This window comes from Delphinapterus leucas, chromosome 11 (assembly GCF_059928025.1).
Source record: "Delphinapterus leucas isolate spDelLeu-1000000601 "Yukka" chromosome 11, BTC_Dleu_Yukka2, whole genome shotgun sequence".
Lineage (NCBI taxonomy): Eukaryota > Metazoa > Chordata > Mammalia > Artiodactyla > Monodontidae > Delphinapterus > Delphinapterus leucas.
Genome location: NC_143139.1, coordinates 15,674,480 through 15,699,542, shown reverse-complemented (window position 1 = coordinate 15,699,542; position 25,063 = coordinate 15,674,480). Strand labels below are relative to the sequence as shown.

Sequence of the window (25,063 nt, the reverse complement as noted above, 5' to 3'; positions counted from 1 at the left end):
TCTTTGTTGCTGCACACGGATTTTCTCTAGTTGCTGCGAGCGGGGGCTACTCTTCGGTGTGGTGCGTGAGCTTCTCATGGCGGTGGCTTCTCTTGTTGCAGAACATGGGTTCTAGGTGCGCGGGCTTCAGTAGTTGTGGCATACGGGTTCAGTAGTTGTGCTCGCGGGCTCTAGAGCACAGGCTCAACAGTTGTGGCACACGGGCTTAGCTGCTCTGCGGCATGTGGGATCTTCCAGGACCAGGGCTTGAACCCGTGTCCCCTGCACTGGCAGGTGGATTCTTAACCACTGTGCCACCAGGGAAGTCCTCCCCAAATTATTTTAAAGCAGATTCCAGACATATCATTCAGTCTGTAAATACCATCAAATATCCAGTCAATGCTCAAATGATCCTGATTGCCTCATAATATCTTAGAGTTATCTGTTTGAATGAGGATCCACACAACAAAGTCCATACACTGTATTTGCCTGAGAAGTCCCTTAAAGTCTACTTTAAAATATACCACCACACACACCCGTTTTATTCTTTGTCATTTATTTAGGAAAGAACCTGGTTTATCTGTCCAATAATTTACTACATTTCTGGATTTTGATGACTGTATCCCTCATATTTTTTATAAACTGATACGATTCTTAGGCTTGATCAGACTTAGGTTTTGGGGGAAAGGAGGTAAGTAATACTCTATTAGGTGGGTGTCTTGCACTACTGCATTAATAGTCTGTCTCTTTTCCTGATGTTAAAAATGATCAGGGGACTTTCCTAGCAGTCCAGTGGTTAAGACTTCACCTTTCAATACAATGGGTGTGGGTTTGATCCCTGGTCGGGGAGCTAAGAGCCCACATGCCTCGTGGCCAAAAAACCAAAACATAAAACAGAATATTGTAGTAAATTCAATAAAGACTTTAAAAATGGTTCACATAAAAAAAAATCTTAAAAAAAAACAAAACAAAATATTTTTCTAGCTAACAGCTTTAGCAGCACTGAGGAATATTGTTCATCCATTATTTTAATAGGGTTTTAGCAAAGCAGTGATATTCTAAGTCTCTCATTCTTTTTTTTTTTAATTAATTAGTTAAATTTTGGCTGCGTTGGGTCTTAATTGCAGTGTGTGGGCTCTCTAGTTGTGGCACATGGGGGCTCCAGAGCGCACAGCCTCAGCAGTTGTGGTGCGTGGGCTTTCTAGTTGTGGTGTGCGGGCGCCAGAGCACGTGGGCTCCGTAGTTGCAGCACGTGGGCTTAGTTGCCCCACGGCATGTGGGATCTTAGTTCCTCCATCAGGGATCGAACCTATGTCTCCTGCACTGGAAGGTGGATTCTTACCCACTGGACCACCAGGGAAGTCCCAAAGTCTCTCATTCTTTTATTTTTTTAAGTAAATTAAAAAAAAAATTTATTTATTTATCTTCGGCTGCATTGGGTCTTCGTTGCTGTGCACAGGCTTTCTCTAGTTGCGGCGTGTGGGGGCTACTCTTCGTTGCAGTGCGCGGGCTTCTCTTGTTGTGGAGCACGGGCTCTAGGCACGCCGGCTTCACTAGCTGTGGCACGCGGGCTCAGCAGAAGCGGCTTGTGGGCTCTAGAGCACAGGCTCAGTAGTTGTGGCGCACGGGCTTAGTTGCTCCGCGGCATGTGGGATCTTCCCGGACCAGGGCTTGAACCCGTGTCCCCTGCATTGGCAGGCAGATTCTTAAGCACTGCACCACCAGGGAAGCCCTCTCATTCTTTATTGAGTGAAATTTTTCTAATAAAGAAGAGTTTCCTCATAAACTCTCTGGTTGCAGTTTGTTTGGGAAAGGTAAGATAAATGTTTACTTCTTTCTCTTTATGTACCAGGTTTTGGAACAATAAGTCGATTCCCTAGCATCTTCTGAAGGGGCCAACAAATTATTTTTTGTTGTTGTTGTTATCATTATGAACTCACAGATTTGTAATATACTGGATGTGTTTTAATCTATGTCTATTAACAAAAGTTCAGCAGAGATTTTTTTCTTATCAGCTATCGCCAAATATTTTTCAAGTTCCCTCTTGCTATTCATTGAAGAGATAAAGGCATTCCTAATAACATGAGATCACAGCATTCCTCTTTTCCAGCACTAGGAATTTTTTTATGGATGGTGAGACTGAGGATATGCATTTAAAAATGCTAGTTAAGAAATACAGTTAAAAAATAAATGGCAAATCACTATAATGTTTGGAATGCTTATCAGACATCTTAGATATCTGATCAATGTCTGTCATTATACAGGCAACGCTGAGGTGCTTACTTTGCTGTAGCTTGTGTGCCTCTGGCATTTTTTTAAAAAAGGTATTTATTGATCACTTGCTAGGTGTTTAGCACAGTGCTAAGTGCTATACACATATTTTCTTATTTAATCCCTATAATACACTTGTGAGATGGATACGATTATTATCCTCATTTTTACAAGTGAGGAACCATGACAGTTGTGTAACTTGTTCAAGATCCTACAGCTCGTAAGAGATATTCTGGGACTGGAATCCAAGACCTCTGACTCTGAAGTTTACCATTTTTAAGCAGGTATACAATTTTGTGAATGATTCCTTTGTTTGTTTTTCCTAATTATTACCTGTATGGAACATCTTTGGGCATCTTTTCTTTGTTTTCTTCTTTATCCACCACTTCCTCAGAATTTACTCCATTTGGCTCAGGTGTGAAAAGTGTTTCGGAAAAAGCCTTTTCAGTTTTTTTAAACTATAGAAGAAGAAAAATTCTCTTTTTCAAATCATTTTTACCACATTTAATATATTAGTGAATTATCTAAAATGATTCCTAAATAAAGTTTATTAAAAAACCCATACCCTATCAAATATTTACTGAAATATAAATTTATATTCAAGTGCATTAAAAATATTAATGTCCTATAAAAAATAAATAAAATAAAATTCAAAAATTAAAAAAAAACACTAAAAAAAAATTAATGTCCTTTGCTACTAGGATAAAAGGTACATTGCCATTAGCTAGCCGCTTTGGGATATAAGATTCTTTAATTGGGTTAATGATAATTTATTCCAGCCTTGATTGATCATGTTTTAAGTTTTCAATTAACCCAGTTTTTGTTGTGGCTGAATACATCAATCAAATTATACGAAGCCTATCATTTCAGTAAGATCTATATAGCCCCTGTGACAGAATGACACGTAACTATTTTCAACCTTCTCACTTGATCTTATCTTCAAAAATCCACCCCTTTGTAACATCTGTCCTAAAATAATCTCTCTACCTCTTCGCTGAAATCTGTATTTTGAGGTTCAGCTTCTTTTAGTCGAACAGTTTCTGCGGCAGGAGTTTCATGGTTTGGCTTCACGTCATTTTCTCTAATGACGGCATCCAGTTCCTTAAGGTTATCATCCCTCCTTCGAGTCTGTTCAACAGATAGACAGCATTTTTAGATTCATACTATACGGTCATGCACAGTTTTTAGATAGTACCTATTAATTTTTTGTTTTTTAAAGTTGGTTCTTCACTTGCAAGGAGGTTTCCTTATGAAAAACAACAGAATCAGGGTAACAAACAAACAAATAAGTAATAAGAAACAGAATGGTGTCTCTTTATAAGACTGAAGTTAAAGTGTAATGAATAGTAGAACTTTTCTTTAGAAACCCTCTCGCTACAATTTAGGTCATGCTAAATTAGTATACAGAGTAATACACATTTCATTGGGAGGGGAACTGGGGACCATCCTGCTAACCTGCATGGCATTTTACATTTGTTGAAAGCACTTTTATCTTCTTACTATCTCCATGAAGTAGATAGGACAGGTTGTATCTTTATTTGGTTTACAGTAGAGGAGATTAAGTCCACAACGTATAGGAGGGTATCCAACAAGTAATTTAGCTCTGGTTTTCTGAACCCAGGGCTATTTCCATTTTACTAAGCTGTCCTGGCATATTATAAGAGCTGAATAATATAACTATCCATGTTGCTGACATTTAAAAGCCCGTCAACCATGTAACTCTACGATTCTAAGATTCAAGTGATATTAGATTTACCCACAAGAATGAGTAAAAGCAATTGATATACCTGGGTAACCCGGAATGGATTATCCCTTAAATTTGAAGGACTTGGTAAGGGTGACTGGTCTAAAGCACCAATAATGTTTAATCCTTTTTTCTTTTCCCTTAAGCATGCTTGTTGATGCCTCCTGATTCTTTCCATTTGCTCTTCCACAGTCATCCTAGGTCGAGTGCTTTCAGCCAAACAGAGCTGTTCCACTGCACTTCTTGGTCTTTCCTTTAAATTGAAAGTAAACAAACAGATGAATATCTGAAGACAGGATAATTTCTGAAAAGTATGTTAGAATAAAAAATGTCCTGCAATGCATTTACTTTGTTTGCAAAATCTAAAGTGGAGGTTTTGGATGTCATTTAGATAACACCAGAACGGCAGATTACTTTATGCATGCACTGATGCAGGATCAGCGATGGAAAGAGAGAGAGAGAAGAGGTAGGAGGGAGGGGAGAGAAGAGGAACTTAAGGAGGGGATTTGCTTGTTTTTAAAAACAAAATACAAAAAAGTATGGCAGCTCTGGAGTGACCCTACCCCACGGCCCTGAGATAGGAAATTGTATAAAACTCAAACTAGGAGAAAACAGGGGGCATAGCTTCTAAAAATCAGCAATTTCTTTTATTATACTAAAAATGTAATGTTTCAAGTCACACATTTTTTACTGTGAAAAGACTGGTAGAGAAAACATCCTTAGTTCATGAAAAACTATGGAAGAATCTATTTTCTATAAATCAGAAGGTTATATTTTATATACATATATACATTTACATGGCTCTTTTTTTTTCTTTTTTGTGGTACGCGGGCCTCTCACTGTTGTGGCCTCTCCCGTTGCGGAGCACAGGCTCCGGACGCGCAGGCTCAGTGGCCATGGCTCACGGGCCCAGCCGCTCCGCGGCATGTGGGATCTTCCCAGACTGGGGCACAAACCTGTGTCCCCTGCATCAGCAGGCGGGCTCTCAACCACTGCGCCACCAGGGAAGCCCTACATGACTCATTTTTATGGTTTACTGAAGGGTTTAAAAATATTAGTCACATTAAACAACCAGTTCTTCTCACTTTCTTACTAAAGATATAAAACAATATTGGTATGAGATCCAAAATAAGTATATCAATAACTGTCATAAGGAAATTTTAGCTTATTTTATATAATAGAAATTTTAGAGATTAAACATATTCTAAGATCTACAGAATAGAATGCATAGGTTTCTTTGTGTCCTCTGGACTGAACTGCTGGGAACTGACTGAGACATTGGTGGAGTTGCTGGTGTTTTGGAAAGAACCCAGGGCAGAGGTAAGTATTTCCGTGACTAAGCAGTATGTCAGGATAACGGCCAAGGTCCTCTTCTCTCCACTGCAATCTAAAATGTGTCTGCAGGGCAGTAGCTACAGATCTAGAACTGTTTTCTATTGTATAGAATATCCTGAAGAGCTCACGTAGAAACTGAAAGGAAAATGAAAAATGAAAAGCCTTAGAGTGCAGAAATGATGCTTCTCATTTGTGAAACAAAGCATTTGCTTTTGTGAAAAAATTTTTTTAAATAAAGGTAAATTCTAGATACTGATTGGGAAGTTGGCTACTTTAGCACTCTTTCCTTTTATTTATTTATTTATTTATTTATTTGCGGTATGTGGGCCTCTCACTGTTGTGGCCTCTCCCGTTGCGGAGCACAGGCTCCGGACAAGCAGGCTCAGCAGCCATGGCTCACGGGCCTAGCCGCTCCACGGCATGTGGGATCTTCCCGGACCGGGGCACGAACCCGTGTCCCCTGCATCGGCAGGAGGACTCTCAACCACTGCACCACCAGGGAAGCCCTCCTTTTGTTTTTAGTAACAACAAACATGTATTCTTCCTGGTTTTTCTGTGTTTGTGCAAAAGTGTTGTCTCACTGAAACTTCCTTTTCCAAGTTATCATATTGTACAAATCTATTTATTCTTTTAAAATGCCAGATATTATTAATTTTTAGATCTTTTTGCCAGTATAACTGGAGAAGAGTATCTCATGGGGTTTTAGCTAGCACTTTAAAAATGATTATCAGTGTTGAGCAATTTTCATATTTTTGTGAATTACTGTTACATGGTTTCCATTTTAAAAAACCCTAAAAATAACTGATTTATATTAATTCCTCAAATATTATGAAACTTGTCTGTTATACTGCAAGTATTTTCTTCTGGTATCTGTATTGCTTATAAAGGACTTTCCGGTACAATATTAGGTACCTAGTCGTCTATACTTTCCCCCCAGTGTTTGGTTATATAGAAGTCTTTCTTGTAGTATTTAAGATAGTTATTTTAGGGCTTCCCTGGTGGCGCAGTGGTTGAGAGTCCGCCTGCCAATGCAGGGGACACGGGTTCGTGCCCTGGTCCGGGAAGATCCCACATGCTGCGGAGCGGCTAGGCCTGTGAGCCATGGCCGCTGAGCCTGCGCATCTGGAGCGTGTGCTCCGCAAAGGGAGAGGCCACAACAGTGAGAGGCCCGCGTACCGCAAAAAAAAAAAAAAAAAAAAAGATAGTTATTTAAAAAAAAAGATAGTTACAGAATAATATAAATCCACTAATATCTTTCTGTTTGATCTCAACATGCATTTTTAAAGGATTTTTTTCTGTTGCCTTATTTCACATTATAACTTCCAAAGAAAACATCCTTTTAAACTAAAAAATGCCTAACTCTATGAACAGCAGTATTACAGGACCATTATATTTCTTATATATATAAATCTGTCAGAATTTCTGGCATATACTTTGTACCATACTTTAATATCTTTCAAGAATAATCATAAATCTTATCATTTGTTGTACCTTTCAGTCTTTTCTTATAGTTTTAAGTTATCTCACACCAAAATAAATAGAACTTATAAAGATTAAAAAGTAAAATTTCTTTTGCAGCCCAAATTTCTAGAGAGTACTTGGGGAAAGGGAGTTAAATCCTTTGAGAATCTTCCCAAGAAGACCAAGATTAGACTGGTTAAAAGTCAGTCTGAATTAAATGGATCTCTGATGAAAGTGTGAAGTACAGGATTTGCTTCTCATTCTCAATTCACATTGCTCATCGTAACCAGAGGATTGGCAAACTCCAAGTCTACTGCAGCGGAAAGGCCCTGCAAACTCAGGCTGGCTTGGAAGTCCACTAGCTTGGGTGACCACAGCACATGTCTATCACTCTCCTAAGGAAATTTTTAGAGGTGTCAGGAGAGGTAACATAGGGCAGCTATCTGAGAACAGATTCCACAAATTGTGCCCCAAAGACCACATGTGGAGTCTGAGCAAAGAAAACCTAGATTAGGCCTGTCCTCTGAGGTGCTCATTCCCTGAATGTAATTTAAAAAATTAAGATTACTAAATTTTTCTTCAGAGTATGTAAAAAACAATTCTGATTGGAATTCCCTGGAGGTCTAGTGGTTAGGACCCCGCACTTCCACTGCAGGGGGCACAGGCACAGGTTCCATCCCTGGTCGGGGAAGGATCTCATAAGCCGTGTGGTGTGGCCCCCCAAAAAAAGTTTTGAAAGAAACCTCTAAAAATTAAAACATATACAAGGTGGCAATAAATAGGTTGAGAATCCTTCTGGAAATTAATGTATAATTAAATACCGTTCTTGAATCCATCATCTTCTTAGTTTTCCTTAAAGTTACATATGAGGCTATTGTCGAAGATTCGGGTGTTGGTGATTTTGTTCTTGGAGGGACTACTCCAACAGGAAAGTGGGAACCTAAAAATAAAAACAGCATTAAGTTCTACAAAACATCTTCCCATGACATGGCTTTATTTGGACATATTCAATTTCTGAGGCTTTTAAATAGTGTACGATTTTTGCTTTTCAGGAACTATCCTGGTATTTAGATGGGTCTGATTTTTGTTCTTACCACATGAAATTTGTATATTTCCTACCATGAAGTCTAAGTGACTTGGAGAATGAATATGTGCCCCTACATGTTGATGAGGAAGAAAAATATTATTTTTGAAGAGGCATAGCATACTGTAGGAGATGGGGAATTAAAAACTGTCTGGATAACAATAAAGCATTTATAAAATCAGGAGGTAACTAATGGAGCTCTGCTGACTTAAGCCAACAACAACTTTCTCTGAGGCTTTTAAAATCAGAAGGCAAATAAATGTATCGTTTGAGAAGAGACAGGGAAATGTAATAACCTTTTGTTACTTGTTTTACCTAATAAGCCAGCAATGATACTAACCAGACAAATTTAGGGTTAGCTTTAGAAATAAAGTTCTACTGATGATAACAGATGACATTAAAAAAATTATAAAATTTAATGATACGCAGTGGATCATATATCTTCACAACAGCCCTGTAAAAAAAGAAGGTAAATGAAGTGCAGAATCTGGGTTAACTGACTTCCTCAAGTACATATAGCTTAGCAGCAGCATGGCTAGAGCTTCTGCTTTGGCCCGTTTTCCCTTGTTGCTCTGCTTCTTCGTGAAGTATTTACAATATTTTCAGAGGTTAAAAGTACCTTAATCTAATCCTCTCACAGAGATGAGGAAAGTTATGGCCAGAAGGGTTAAGTGATTTACCTAAATGTCCTTAATTCCCATTTGGTCTCTTTCAATCACACTGCACCACCTCAATAAAGAATCCACTAACAATGTTAACAATAGTTGACTATAGGTAATTGAAGTTACTTTTACTTTTGCATTTTTGAAAAATTTCTAAAATGAACACACACTACTTTTATAATTAGAAAACAAACAATACACACACACAAAATCATTAACACAACAATAAAAGCTAATGATCAGTTCACATAAAATGTATTCATCTGTACCACAGTCATCTTGTGTAAGCAGAATATATACACTGTTGTCCACTGAGGACACAAGTAAAATAAGAAACTATTCAAATCTCAACAGTTTGCTGAAAAAAAAAATCATTCTCTTTGGGCTCATTAAAGTTACATTAACTAAGTAGAAAAATGAAATCTTATTTTCCCCCCAAAGACAAATGGTGGTCAATCATTCAGGGCCCCTTTAGGTTATGAACCAAACAATCTGCAGCTTAATGAAGTTTTAATATTGTTTATGAACTCTGTGCTTATTACAGTTGTATATTTGAGAATGTGAAGAGCTTGACTGATGTATTACAAGTAATTTTTACAGTTCAAATAAAGAAAAGCCTTCTACTATGCTAGTCAGTGGTCCATTTTTAAAAACCCGACTTTAAGTCATGTGGTACAAAATAAATTACACTGTAATCGATCTGTACACTTCAGACAATTTATTAGATGAGAGCTTATGATTATATACCAAAAAAAAAAAAAAAAACCCAAAATTTAAAAGAGGAAAAACTTCCAGGAAGAATTCAAGCCATATTACAGAACATATTTCAGATGATATCATTGTTATGACTAAATACATCTATCAGTTTTTTGCTGAGAAGTATTACAACCTGTTTAGCCGTACTCTTGTTGACAGACATATGACTGCTTCCAGTTTTTGTCTATTATGAATTAAAGCTGCTATAAAAACCCTTGTATAAGTCTTTTGAGGGATTATGTTTCCATTTTTCTTAGGTAAATATATAGAATTCCTGGCTATGATGACTGCATGTTTAACTTTATGAGAAACTGCCAAACTATTGTTCCATCCTACACCACCTCAGAAATGTGTGTGAATTCCAATTGTCCCACATCCTAACCAGCACTAGGTAGTCAGTCTTTCAAGTTTAGCCATTCTAGAAGGTGTGAAATGTGATTTTTATTTGCATTAAAACTGCATTTCTTTTGTGATTAATAAGTTTTAAGCTTTTCCATGTGCTTATTGGCCATTTGTATACCTGATTTGTTAACTCTCCAAGGCTTTTTTTGCCTTTTTTGTTTGTTTGTTTGTTTTGTTTTGTTTTTGCGGTACACGGGCCTCTCACTGTTTGTGGCCTCTGCCATTGCGGAGCACAGGCTCTGGACGCGCAGGCTCAGCGGCCATGGCTCAAGGGCCCAGGTGCTCCGCGGCATGTGGGATCTTCCCGGGCCAGGGCACGAACCCGTGTCCCCTGCATCGGCAGGCGGACTCTCAACCACTGCGCCACCAGGGAAGCCCGTGCCTACTTTTTTATTGGGTTGTTTATCTTTATTACTGATTTGTAAGAGTTATTTATATATTCTGGATACAAGGATTTTGTAAGGTATATGTACTGATAATATTTTCTTCCATTCTGATGGGCAAAAGTTTTAAATTTTGATGAAATTGAGTTAATCAGTTTTCACTGAGAGTATAGCCCTCAGAGGGCCCCAGCTTTATTTGAGGGGGTCTCCTAGCAGACTCCTAATTTGTTCATGCTCTGAGCTTTGTCCTGTCACAAGGTGAAAGCTGGCTTTCATGCTCCACTTTACTTCCTGGATGCCTGTTGCTATGGACTGAATTGGTCCTCCTAAAATTCCTGTTGAAGCCCTAATTCTTGATGTGACTATATTTGGAGATGGGGATTAAAAGGAGGTCATTAAGGTTAAATGAGGTCATAAGGGTGGGGCCCTGGCCCCCACAGATTAGTGTCCTTATAAAATGAGATACCAGAGAATTTACAGGCACTCATAGGAAAGGCCATGTGAGGGAGGCAGCATCTACAAGCCAGGAAAAGAGTCCTCACCCGAAACCAAACCCTCTCAGAACTTGGTCTGGGACTTCTAGCCTCCAGAACTGTGAGAATAAACTTCTGTTGTTTAAACCACTAGGTCTATGGTATTTTTTTTATGGCGGCCTGAGCAGACTAATGCACTACCCTTCATATAATTTTTGGCCTGAACATCCCTCTCTTTACTTTTCCGCAACTTGTTGAAGCGTCTCAAAAATATTTAAAATGATATGAACCAGCATTTATAATCTGTGGAGGATTGGCCAGGTATCTAGTTACCTATTTGCCAAAAACATTTACTTTTGTGTGCAGTCTGATATTTCCTGCATATTTATAATTATATGCATGAATATGGTAAGGACGAAGACTATGACTGTTTCACTTACATCTGTGTATGAAAAGATAAAGTTAACAAAGACTTTCAATGAGAAAAAGGTATGATTTGGATGAGAATGAGAAAGGCATATAAATATTAAGTTTTCAAGATGGCAGTATTTTTCTAATTAAAAAAAAATCCCAAAACAACAACAACACAAAACCCAGCATTAGAAAACCTAGAAGGATATTCCAATTATGGAAAAAGCTATGTGAATATTACCACTTACTATTTTTCAAGCTTTACTTTATGACCCTTTAGCAGATTATTAAAAAAAAATTGACTAGTGGGTTATGATCAGAAATTACTTTTCTGAAAAATCCCACATTTTGCCATATTTGTCTCAGCAGAGAGAGATGACATGTTGATATGTGGTTTATGGGTCATGTTATCTTCCCAATACCTGAAACTTCTAAATTCAGAAACGCATCAGATTCCAAGGGTTTCAGATGAGGGACTGTGGACTTGTATATGTACTGTGTCAACATATAAACTAAATTTATTTCTAAGGTGTCTGAAAAATGCAGGAGATAAAACATATCTCAAATGCTGACCTTTAACAGAAGTTTCCATTTCTGAAACAGATTCTGATTTTTCTTCTCCATTAGACTCATCAACTTCTGCCACTGTTGTTAACTCTGGTTCACTCTTGTAGAGTCTATAATCTGGACCCTTGAAAGGAAGATATGTAATCACACACAAACACACACAAAAAGGCAAAAGTCTCTTTTAAAATGTTTATCTCTAAGAACTCACACTCTTAACAATTAAGAGCCTCAGTCAGCTATCTTGGGTATAACACAATTAATATATATGTTACAATTAGGGTAGAAAAAAAGACTTTATAAAAGATTTTTAACCAGCATATCTTTTGATTTTAAAATTAAGAATATTCCTCTTAGGGACAAAGTCATCAGTAAAACTAAAGTCTAAAAATAATTATATCATATTAACTCAATTAGCCCTATTCCTTTTCTCCTTGTTCTCTTCTCCTTGCTTATTACATTTTACATTTATTTGTTTAATCCCCAAACTCCTTTTTTCCAGTTTCCATGGGTAATGTCTTTCCTTGGCAATGTCCACATCCTCTAACAGTTTTCCTAGACTGAACTGCCCACATCCCAACCTTTTGATCATTCCTGGTAAGAATCTTCTTTTCCTTGTGTCTTTCTGATCTAAAGATATCATTTTGCTTCTAATATCCTGAAATGGTATATTTAAAATATGGCTCCTTAAACACAGGCACATAAAGTAACCACTTTATCAAAATATTCATGAAAAGCAGAAACTATGAAATTTTATTAAAATTGTGAAAATATTACAAAATAAGAATGGTAAAACTAAAACAGGAAAAACAAATGATAATGTTATATATGAACAAAAAAGTGCTGGCTAAAAGTGGTGTTATAATAAAAAAAAGTTTGAGTCTAAAATAAATTAAGTTTGAAAAATGAGGGCATGTACGATTGATTATTCTGTGGCTATTGCAGCCACTTACACAGTGAGATCCATTTCTTGGATATCCTTGAACTTGGTGAATCTTCTTTTCTTCGGGCAGATGGACTGGGCCCCTGCTATAACAGAGCAAGGAGCTGCTATCACTGGGCAGAGGGGGGATTATGGGAGGCTGGTCTGTAAAGTCATAGGACCGAGGAAGTGGAGGACGAGGTGGGACTACTTCCTCTTCCTAAAGATTGTAGAATAGTCACCTTATTTAGATAAGCATATTGAATTAAGTATATCGAAATTCTTTGCAATGGTAAGTTAACTTACATTCACTTTAAGATAATTAAAGGGACACTGCCAAGCCAAGAGTCTCATATTAAAAAGTAAAACAAAAAAATGTTTATGATAGCCAATAACTGGGTTTTAAATTTGACTGCATTTAATTTTTTCTGTAACACACAGGTTAGCTTTACTCTAAAGCTCAACATCAAAACAAATGTATGAAACTACTGTATTTCATTTTAAAAATAAAAGGAAAGAATTCATTAAAAAAAACTCACTCTGTATTGTTTTGCTAATTTTTAAGAGAAAAGAAAGAACATTTCTTTTTGATTGGCTTTTATACAAAATTCAAGACCACAGATGCTTTCAACTAGGTTGACAGTATCTCTTTGTAGTTGTCATTTCTTTATGGTATGCATGATACACAGCCAACTTATCATACCAAACAATGATAAATAAATACTCAAATTACTTATATTAGAAAAAGTATGACAATGTTAAAGTTCTAACATAGATGAGAAGTAGTGATTCAATTTTTTTTTCCATTAAGAAAAGGGAAGAAGATCACATTTGTTAGAAGAACCAAATTACTGAACCAGCAAAATTTCAAGATCAAAACAGTAACTCAAACATATTTAGAAAACATTTTTGTTATGAGTAAATTCTAATTCATGTTTTAATTATAAATTAATTTATAGTTAGAGAAACAATTCAAACTTACCTCATTTTTGTACTTAACTGTTGAGAAAGGCTTTGATCCTATCATACCTATTAAAAAAATTGTAAAATATAACTACTTACACTAAACATATCTTCCTAAATCTACAGAAAAAAGGAACAATTTCATTTATTTTAAACAAAGCCTTTAGTTTCTAACCCCTCATTTGTTTTCTGAATTTAAAACCCATTACATTGCAATACAGTAGAAATTAACACATTGTAAATCAACCACACTTCAATAAAATATATTTTAAAAACCCCAATACATTAAAAAATACAAACTGAAATATCTAATATAAACAAGAGTATGGGGAAATGGGTTTTCTCAAATACTACTGGTTTAAGTATGATTTGATATAATCTTTTAGGAGAGCAATTTGGCTGTGCATATCAAAATGAAAAATGTGCACTTATTTCCCATTTCCTAGAACCCATTAGTACTAGCAGGTGTGTTTATTATGTACACAGTAATGTTCATTACATCATGGCTTATGAAAGAAAAACAGAAAACCCCACCCACCCACCCAACAACCTGGAAGCAACCTACATTGTTCATCAACACCGAAATGGATAAATTATAGTTCACCTATACAATGATTCTTACACAGCTGTTATTGTATTGTATTGTTAAGGAGAAAAAAACATATTGATGAAAAACAACATTTTCTGTTGTGGGAAAAAAACTCCCCAAACCAAAACACTGTGTGCATTTATAATTACAGACACAAAACAATGACTCATTTTTGTGTGAGTGTGGTTGGTAAAACTTTTGCCTTCTATATTATATATAAACTTGGGTACTGATTCAATATTACAAAGTGCCTGTTTTCTAATGTCAAAAATCCATTAAAATAACAAGAGAAATCCAATTCTATGTGTTATTCCATTTAGATATATTATTATGGTCAATAAGTGCAGAATAAAAGATGAAGCTAATGTACCTGTTTCTGCAGTGCCTCTCTGCTGTTTGTGTTTACTCAGTCCTTCCATGACATCCTGAATTCTCCAGAGTTCTTTCTGAAGTTGTGCACGCTGAATTCCTGCTGATTCAGTCTATCAGTAAAAATGGACAGACCACATACAGGGGGAAAAAATCATTAAATACAGTTATAAATTCCACTAATTATATACTTAAAAAAATGAGAATTGCAGTGGATTAAGTTTTGAGAATATTTAATACGATTTGTGTGACCTTCTCAATTTTGCAATGTCAATGGCAAAGATAAAAGAAAAAAAGCAGAGAAACAGAAAAATTTAATATTTCAGACCTACACACACTATTTCACATCTTTTCAATACACACTGTGTTGAGTTACTTACAATCCCAGGAAGGAATACTGATTAGATGGGACTAAAAATGCGGAACCCTCCCCCAAACCAAAACCAACAAAACAAAACAAAAACACAACAGATCAGAAACTCACAAATCCCAAACTAAACAAAACATTTTTAGGGGGAAAAAAGGGAAGTATTTTAGCCTCTTAAGTTCTAGAACATAGAGACATGCCAAAAAAGAAAAAAAGAAAGGGCAATTTGAAGAGTTTTTATTGATAGAGTTAAATATATTTGCAGGACAAATTTTCAGTTTTTGAAATTGATTATTGCCATTTTTACTCTACCCTAAAGTTATTTCTTTACTACCCCAGTTCATGTCCCTTAGGCTAAATACTCTAACTGAAGCCAAAATAAGATCATCTTAGTAAGATTCTAGTAAAACTCTAATGACTCTTATTGATAAATACAAAAATGATAAATATCATTTTTAGGAATATAACTATAAAAGAAATAGGTAAATAAGTATGATAACTGTAACAATTATGTCAGCCCTGAGATGTGAATACTGATAAAGACGTATAGGGAGGGAATATAAACTATAAAAATCAGATAATTGCACATATAGAATATGTATTACTTTTGCACTAATTTAAAAAATATACATATTTTTGTCTATCTGAAAGGTGTACAATGAAAATCTCATTTTTGTTTTATTTTGCGATTTCTCTGGTTACTAGTTACACTGATCAACTTTTCAAACACTTGTTAGCAATGTGAGTTAAATTTTCCATTAATTAAAACTACTCATGTTCTTTGTCTATTTTTCTAATGCATTGTTTCTCCAAATTAAAAAGTTCTTTGTAAATCTAGACAGTGACTTGTTGAATTTTTAGAGGTCAAAGATACTTCACTTCTTCCTAGTATGTCATTTTTCAAGTTTTCTATATTGTCTTCATTGTTTACTTATGTATTTAACAAACACTTATATATACAGTCTGTTTTATTTGCCTGGTTCTATTCTAAGTGCTTCAAAAAAAATCAACACATTTAACCATGATAATAACCCAACAGGGGTAGGTATTATTATTATTTTCATCTTACAGCTATAGAAACTGAGGTACAAAGCTGTTATGTAACTGGCCTAAGGTTACATGTGCAATGCTACTTCTCATAAGGTGTGTTTCCTAGTTCTTTATTTTTTCAAAAAATGTCTAACTACTGTGGTCTTTATTATACCCTAAAAATATAGAATCATTTTGTTAATTTTTTCTGGAAATTTGGTTGGAATGGAATTGTACTTATGGGAAGAATTTCCATCGTGATAACGTTAAATCAGGCCATCCGTGAACACAGTATAGCAATTATACCTCTCCATTTATTCAGGTCTTCTCTTATGTCCTATAATATAGTAATTAAATTTTCATGATGAGCTTTTTTTTGTTAGGTTAAATCAGGATTGGCAAACTGCTTTGGCCCATGACTTCTTTTTTATGGCCTGTGAGCTAAAAATAAATTTTATAATCTTAAGGGGTTATTAAAAACCCCCAAACACCAAAGATTTTGTGACAGAGCGTATACACCTGTAACATCTAAAATATTTAATATCTAGCCTTTCACAGAAAAAGTTTCTTGATCCCTTGGTTGAGGTTTAGATGTTTACCATTTTTTTCTATTGTATTTAGTAACTTCAGTGTTCAGTACAGAAGTCACAACCACACATGGCTACTTAAATTTAGATAATTAAAAATTCAGTTCCTCAGTCACACTAGCAACATTGCAAGTGCCCAACAGCTACACGTGGTTGGTGGTTACTATTCTGGACAGCACGCATAGAAGACAGTTGACATTCTATGAGTCAACCTTACTCTTTATTTGTTGTATTGATCTGTTGAGTCTACTGGGCTTCCAATGCAGATGATCAAATTTACATAGGGTCACAAGCATAAAGTGACTTTTATTATTTTCTTAAATATGTATTATTTCCATCCCTCAGGGCAACACTTTAAGACAGGTATTGTTATTTCAACTTTATAGGTAAGAAAACAAACACCTGGAACTTCATTCCATATCTGCCTATTCACAAACCTGGATTCTTTATGCCAAATGGTGCTGCATCTTCCTCCATTCTAATAAAATAGCAGTCAAGACAATAGGCTAAATAACGGTTTGATAAATGAGAGGGATTTAATATAGAATGGATAAGATAATTTGACACTTCAGTGCTAAGTGACATAGTTAGCTAGGAGCACAGAACACTCTAGGGCTCACCATGTGCCCAATAGGATAAAGAACTTTTAAACAGTGAGGGATGGGCTACTTTGTGAGATTGTAAGATTCCTATCATTGAAAGTATTGAAACCCAGATGCTAGGTAGCCAATAATGCAAAAACTGTTAACGGTGTGCATGAAGCTAACAAGATGGGTTGTACAGTACTAGTCAAAGCCAGTTAAAACAATGTAAAAATATTATAATTCTGTACCTGAATTTCACCAAGGCGATCTAGCTGCTCTTGCATCTGGTTCCTGGTGAGAGTTACATCGTATTCTAACTTATCATATTCTCTCCATGCTCGTTCCAGTTCCTGAAATCAGAGCTTTAATTACTTTAATAGAGAAAATGTGCTGGTGTGTTATCAATCCTGTAGTTTACAATGGACAACATAAAAATTTTTATAACTCATTTTCCTTTATTTTTTTCCTCTCTTTTTTGCTCAATTTAAGAAAAATTTACTGAGGAACTGAATTATTTATTATTGTGCTGTTGCTATACTCAAAATTACTAACCCCCCCAAAAAAAACCCTAAACAACCAAAAAAACCTAAACAAACCCACCTGAACTATTTATTATTTATTCATTCATGACATCAGAATATTCAGTTGATTCTAATATCTAAAGAGTTTTGAGAAAATGTGTGGGTTTTTTTTTAAGAAGATGTTGGGGGTAGGAGTTTATTAATTAATTAATTAATTATTGCTGTGTTGGGTCTTCGTTTCTGTGCGAGGGCTATCTCTAGTTGTGGCAAGTGGGGGCCACTCTTCATCGCGGTGTGCTGGCCTCTCACTATCGCGGCCTCTCTTGTTGCGGAGCACAGGCTCCAGACGCGCAGGCTCAGTAGTTGTGGCTCACGGGCCTAGTTGCTCCGCGGCATGTGGGATTCTCCCACACCAGGGCTCGAACCCGTGCCCCCTGCATTGGCAGGCAGACTCTCAACCACTGCGCCACCAGGGAAGCCCAAAATGTGTTATTTTATTCATAGTAATACATTAAATTTTTCTTGAAAGTGATTTTTTTAAATGCAGAAGAGGCATAAATAAAGCACTTTCTTATCTGACATGATTAAAATTTGTCCAGGAATAAAAATACTAAATAGGTTGTATTTTAGCATGTTGGATTTTCAATAACACCAGAAGCCTGACATGACTTCACTTAGAATAAATTTACACTAATGTAATGAAGCTAATTCAGCGAACTAATGTAGTGAATTTTGCTCCTAGAGACTCAATAGAGGTACTACCCACCTATACTTTTCTCCTTTGGGGAAAAAAAACTACCCCCAAACCCTCAAATCACAGAGAAAACTTTCGTACTTGATCCTTATCCACCTGTCATCTATTTAATATAGAATAATTCTACAAGTGCTCAAAACTACATTGCCATGTCATTCTGCTTCAGGGAAGCTATTCCACAGGAGTGTAGGTATTCTTCAGACATTTCAGAGAGTGGTATGAGGTCAAATTGATAAACTAAGGACAGGAACTATATTTGATCACTATTTTGTCACCAGTATCTAGCGTGGTGTTGGCACACATGACACAACCAACAAATGTTTACTGAATGCTGTTGTAAAATGAATTAGTAACTCTTGTCTAAGAACTTCCCTTGACCATAGATTTCTTGACTTGAACTGCTCTAAGCAAAGCTCCCCTGGGAAATGTTAGTTTAACAAGAGCAATAGTTTTGGGATAAGAAAAGAGGGTACTGAATGTAGAAGAGAGGTTACTGAAAATCATCTTAACAGTTAAAAAAAAAAAAGCAGCAATATTCAAGTTCCTAGAGGTTCTCTATTTTCCATATTCTGCAACTAGCTTACAATTGCTTAAAAACTTAGGCAATGAAAATTACCTTTAAAAATTAAAATGAGTGTTAAAATTTGGGCCATTTGGAATAACTGCTTTTTGAATTTAAGATGTCTCCTTATAAGGTTTTTAAAAAAATTAATTTATGGCTGCGTTGGGTCTTCGTTGCTGCCGGCGGACTTTCTCTAATTGCGTTGAGCAGGGGGCTACTCTTTGCTGTGGTGCGCAGGCTTCTTATTGCGGTGGCTTCTCTTGTTGAGGACCACGGGCTTTAAGTGCATGGGCTTCAGTAGTTGTGGCTCGCAGGTTCTAGAGCGCAGGCTCAGTAGTTGTGGCGCACGGGCTTAGTTGCTCCACAGCATGTGGGATCTTCCCGGACCAGGGCTCAAACCCGTGTCCCCTGCATTGGCAGGTGGATTCTTAACCACTGCACCACCAGGGAAGTCCATAAGCGGGTTTTACAATGGATTACGTTTTTTTTTTTGTTTTTTTTTTTTGCGGTACGCGGGCCTCTCACTGCTGTGGCCTCTCCCGCCGCGGAGCATAGGCTCCGGACGCACAGGCCCAGCGGCCACGGCTCACGGGCCCAGCCGCTCCGCGGCATGAGGGATCCTCCCAGACCGGGGCACGAACCCGTGTCCCCTGCATCGGCAGGCGGACCCTCAACCACTGCGCCACCAGGGAAGCCCTGGATTACGTTTTTTAAAAAAGCAGAGATAAACCACTGGATATTTTTTTTATCATCTCTATATTATATAATTTAGGGAGTTATTATGCAGATTTCACAGTGAAATAAATTTTAAAAAAGCAGAGTGGTAAAGGACTAAAGATTTTAATCTCATTTATATTGTGTAAATATTACCCTCCTGACTTGGCTTCAGCAAACTGTTTTCACCTGAATCAATAAGGATATTGATCTCCTTCAAGAAAAATTGCCTGCAAAACAAAAGAAAAAAAAAGAAAAAAGGGAATTCCCTGGCAGTCTAGTGGTTAGGACTCCACGCTTTCACTGCTGAGGACGCAGGTTCAATCCTGGGATGGGGAACTAAGATCCTGCAAGCCATGCGGCGTGCCCAAAAAAGAAAAGAAAAATTGCTTCTAGCCATCTTCTAAATTGTACGCACCACAAAAACTGCAAATTTAAATAGTGGGCCTTTGAAGGCTTCAGGGAGGGTAAAATGAGGATAACAGACCCAGTGGCAGCCCAGCAATGAAGTGAGATGGCATTGCCAGGCTGACACTGAGCTTCTTTTGTAGAAAAGTTCAAGGGGAGACCAAAGGTGCTGCAGACGCAACTAAACACAAGAACATTTTAGGATGGTGGAAATTCTTGTCTTTCTTACAGAAACACAGGAAAAATAGAGATTGAGAGGTAGAGGTTACTCTACTAATATTCTAGGGGTGAAGAAACACAATATACTTTCAATTTTCCTAACCTGGAAAGTCCTGCCATTGTACTGTACCAGTTGGCCTGAGTCCCATTATCCTGCTGGGCCTGTTTTTGCCTTTACCTCTGGGTTCCTCCAGCATGATTATGGGAGGGTGGTAACACAAGTCAACGGGGACAGAAAGAAAAGAGGCAGCACTGGCATAACATCAGTCCTCCTAACACCTGGCTGAGTATTTCATTAAAGAATTTAGTGGCTTATACAACATTAAAATCTTTAAATATGAGATTACTCTTTTTTTTTTGGCAAGAAGATAATATATAGGTATACTAAGGCAATTAAAAGGGGTAATGACTTGCAAATATACAATTATCTTAAAATCACAGGCACAAGTCAGGAAACACAGCAGGGCTTTCAATAAAAACATGGACCTTCATGCCATACAGTTAAGAGAATGAGTTAAATCCTGCAATTTACAACCACGTGGATGAACCTCATAATGTTAAAAAAAGCCAAATAGTATATACTACATGATTATACTTTTACTAAGTTCAAAAACAGGCAAAGCTAGGGCTTCCCTGGTGGCGCAGTGGTTGAGAGTCCGCCTGCAGGTGCAGGGGACACGTGTTCATGCCCCGGTCCGGGAAGATCCCACGTGCCGCGGAGCGGCTGGGCCCATGAGCCATGGCCGCTGAGCCTGTGCGTCTGGAGCCTGTGCTCCGTAGCGGGAGAGGCCACGGCAGTGAGAGGTCCGCGTACCGCAAAAACAAAAACAAAAACAGAAAAACAGGCAAAGCTAATGTAGAGTTTAAAAGTCAGGCAGTGGTGTTTGGGGAGGAGCCATCACTGGGAGGGAAGTTTCTGGCACGTTAGTAGAATTCAGTGCCTTGCTACGGGTGTTAGCCATGCTTGCGCAGTTAAACCTGTGTACTTTTCCGAGAATGTGACCTACTATAACAAAGGTTTAAAAAAAAAAATGTGTGTGTGCATGTGTGGAGTTGCTTGAGGGATGGCAGAAAACTTTTTAAAAATTTGACTTAGTCCAAGTTTAAGGCTTGGAACAAGTACATTTTAATAGTGGTTACTGCTTTACAGTCTGTACTGAGGCAAGACTCGGCCACCGTGGGGAAAAAAATAAACAAACTACAAGTAGGTTTGTAATCCTCAGAGGCAATGAAACTCCAGACTACCAAAAAGATGAGAGAGGATTTTTAAAAAATTTAATTAATTTGTCTGCATTGGGTCTTCATTGCTGCGCACGGGCTTTCTCTAGTTGTGGTGAGCGGGGGCCACTCTCCGCTGCGGTGGCTTCTCTTGTTGCGGAGCACGGGCTCTAGGTGTGCAGGCTTCAGTAGCTACTGCACGCAGGCTCGGTAGTTGCGGCACGTGGCCTCGGTAGCTGTGGCACGCGGGCTCAGCAGTTGTGGCTCGTGGGCTCTAGAGCGCAGGCTCAGTAGTTGTGGCACACGGGCTTAGCTGCTCCACGGCATGTGGATCTTCCCGAACCAGGGCTCGAACCCGTGCCCCCTGTACTAGCAGGCGGATTCTTGACCACTGAGCCACCAGGGAAGTCCCTGTTCTGTTTTGTATTTAAAAAATGAAGGGCGTCGTGAAGGAGGAAGTCTGGGGAGACGCGGGAGCTGGGGGTCCGTGGGGCTGAGCGGACGCCATGCGCCGCCGGCACTGCACAGAGGACCCGACCCGTGCCCGGGGCCATGGGTGTCTATGCGCAGCAGCTGAACCAGCTGGGCGCGCAGAAGTTCTCAGCCCTGAAGGAAGTGCTCTTCCACTGCCTCACTGAGCCAGAAGAGATGGAAAGGTTTCTGGCTCAGCTCTCTGAATTTGCCACCACCAAGCAAATCAGCCCCGGCCCCGTCAGAAGCATCGTGAAGAGCCTCCTCCTGATTTCAAATGGTGCCTTGAAGAAGAGTCTCACAGCTGAGCAGGTCCAGGCTGATTTCATAACTCTGGGTCTCAGTGAAGAGAAAGCCACCTACTTTTCTGAAAAGTGGAAACAGAATGCTCCCACCCTTGCTCGATGGACCACAGGTCAGACTCTCATGATTAACCAGCTTGTAGATATGGAGTGGACATTTGGAGTGACGTCTGGGAGTAGAGAACTGGAAAAAGTGGGAAGTATGTTTTTACAATTAAAGTTGGTGGTTAAGAAAGGAAATCAAACGGAAATTTTTTTTTTCTTCTTTTTGCGGTACGCGGGCCTCTCACTGCCGTGGCCTCTCCCGTTGGCACAGGCTCCGGACGCGCAGGCTCAGCAGCCATGGCTCACGGGCCCAGACGCTCCGCGGCATGTGGGATCTTCCCGGACCGGGGCACAAACATCGGCAGGCGGACTCTCAACCACTGCGCCACCAGGGAAGCCCCAAACGGAAAATTTATACATAAAATTAACCTTGCCTCAGTTCTACAGCTTCCTGCACGAGATGGAGTGAGTCAGAACCAGCATGGAGTGTTTCAGCTGATTTCTGTCCCCCTGCATCTCCACCTCGCCCCTCCCTGCCCCCTCCTCCTCCCCGTGACTGCTCAGAGAGGTCGCTCGCTCCCAGGCCTGTGGCTGCTCCTTTGGGCCTGCTTGCCCCTTGGGAGCCCAGGTGCAAAGGTTTCTGAAAAACAAAGGATTAAGTACTTAAGGAGCCTGACAGGCTGGTCCTGAAGAGTCTTTGTTGAGGGACCCTCTCCCACCTATCCCCCAGGTCACCGTTCAGATATTCAGAGAAGTGATTGCATCTCAGATGCAGGGGAGGAAATAAGTTGAGTCACCTTCCTTTCCAAGTTCCAGAGTAAACAAACGGTCTATCGCTCTATGCACGGAGGACCTTCCCCCGCAAAAGAACAAGGAAGGGCTTGCTTATGGCTGAGGAAGAGGCGGACTCCGTGAATGACACACGGGGGAGCCCCCAACAGAGTTTGTATGTTTGTGGTGGTGGTGCTTTGTTGATCAGTCTTTAGTGGACACCTGTGTAAGAATACATGCTGAGTCTGCTCTGAAAAAAACTGAGGCTTCACTTCCGGTTTTGCCCTGTTGTGTGTAATGAGGTGGGCCTTCTGAGGCTATTTCAGCTTGTTTTGGTTCAAGCTGACCTTCTCTGGTGGTCAGAAGAAGAATAAAAAAGGTTCTGAAGAAAAAAAAAAAAATGGAGCATAAGGCTTTGGTAAGGAATTGGCAGTAGATTTTCTGTTTCAAGATAGAGACGAGGCAATAATATAGATATGTGACTATTAGCTTCTTAAGCGCCAACTCTTCGATTTTAAATATTACAGATTAATGTCCACTACTAAACCTTGGATAATTAAAATACTGCGCTATGTAAATTTACTGTTATGTTTTGGGGATTAGGCACAAAAAATATTAATTTTGGCCACTACCACTCAACAATAACAATTCTGTCAACTGGGTCTTAGAAGCAGTTGATTTTTGAGATCAGTGAAGATAAAGTCAATCTGATTTCGTTTTTACCTTCAGGATGTAGAAATTTCTTGCCATAGATTTTTAAGAATGTGTTTAGTACTTTGAATAATTTGTTTAAATAAAGAATGCTTTTATGATTTTATACTTGCCTTACTACATAACTGCATCTCAAATAAAAATCACTATTTACTAAGCACATATCTTACTATACTATCTAATAATGACTACTATATTGGCTTTTAAATATTTATTTATTTATTTGGCCACACTGCGCGGCTTGCAGGATTTTGGTTCTCCTCACCAGGGATAAAACCTGGGATCCCTGCAGTGGAAGCGTGGAGTCCTAACCACTGGACCACAAGGGAATTCCCCAATATTGGCTTTTTTAAATCAAAAAATATGTTGCAAGGGACCAAATTCAAACGGTATAAAGTGAGGTTCAACTAAATCAGGCATGGTTACAGAGCTACCTTTATTTTAAATTTCTAGTTTATGATAACAATTATAGTCATCTGTTTTGACTACTTATAATCTTTAACTCATTGGCTAATTATAATCATTAACTCATATATTTAGTTTCTCTTCTAATCTTCTCTTTGAAACAAAACAATATTCCATCTCAAAGAAAGTCGTTACTTTTTACTGTACAAATTGAAGATATAATAAATTTTTATAATTACAAAAGTAGAAAGGGCTTCCCTGGTGGCGCAGTGGTTAAGAATCCTCCTGCCAATGCAGGGGACACGGGTTTGAGCCGTGGTCCGGGAAGATCCCACATGCCGCAGAGCAACTAAGCCCGTGCACCACAACTACTGAGCCAGTGCTCTAGAGCCCGCAAGCCACAACTACTGAGCCCATGCGCCACAACTACTGAAGCTTGTGTGCCTAGAACCCGTGCTCTGCAACAAGAGAAGCCACTGCAATGAGAAACCCACACACCCCAACGAAGAGTAGCTGCCACTCGCCACAACTAGAGAAAGCCCACGCGCAGCAACAAAGACCCAACGCAGCCAAAAATAAATTTTAAAAAAGTAGAAAAATTAGAATACAGGATAAGATGAAAAAAAGAGACTTATTATGCTACCCTTTTGTTAGCATTTTTGTGAATTTTCTTTTAACCTTTCTCAGACATACACAATGGCAATTTCCAAATATAAACAAAAGTAGCCCACTAGCACCCTAATTCAATAGTTATCAATACGTGGCCAATTTGGTTTCATCTACAGCATCCATTTTCTATCCCTGTGAGATTATTTGAAGCAAACGCCAGCCATCATATCATTTCATTTATAAATCAGTATGCATTTCTAAAGAAAAGAAATGAAAATGAAAATAACAGGCAAATTCTTATTTAAATCATTAATATGTATTCCTCTAAAAAATATTTATATATATATATATATATATATATTTTTGTGTGTGTGTGTGTGGTGGCACCGCAAGGCTTGTGGGATCTTAGTTTCCCAAC

The 25,063-nt window shown here is 38.3% G+C and overlaps 1 protein-coding gene across 12 annotated transcripts in view; it reads right to left on the bottom strand.

The window, feature by feature from the left end:
- PLEKHA5 (pleckstrin homology domain containing A5) overlaps positions 1-25,063 on the bottom strand; it is a 244,389-nt gene that overhangs the window by 5,778 nt on the left and 213,548 nt on the right. For 8 of the 12 annotated variants that reach the window (XM_089920362.1, XM_089920363.1, XM_089920364.1 and 5 more), the window contains 8 exons: positions 17,184-17,285; positions 14,370-14,481; positions 13,430-13,476; positions 11,535-11,652; positions 7,612-7,730; positions 4,038-4,247; positions 3,238-3,378; positions 2,584-2,708 (listed from right to left, as the gene is read on the bottom strand). In XM_089920362.1, the coding sequence (XP_089776488.1) occupies positions 2,584-2,708; positions 3,238-3,378; positions 4,038-4,247; positions 7,612-7,730; positions 11,535-11,652; positions 13,430-13,476; positions 14,370-14,481; positions 17,184-17,285 (974 nt within the window). Of the gene's footprint in view, positions 1-2,583; positions 2,709-3,237; positions 3,379-4,037; positions 4,248-4,457; positions 5,465-7,611; positions 7,731-11,534; positions 11,653-13,429; positions 13,477-14,369; positions 14,482-17,183; positions 17,286-25,063 lie in introns of those variants that run through there. The other 4 variants (XM_089920369.1, XM_089920371.1, XM_089920365.1 and 1 more) reach the window with 3 other exon arrangements.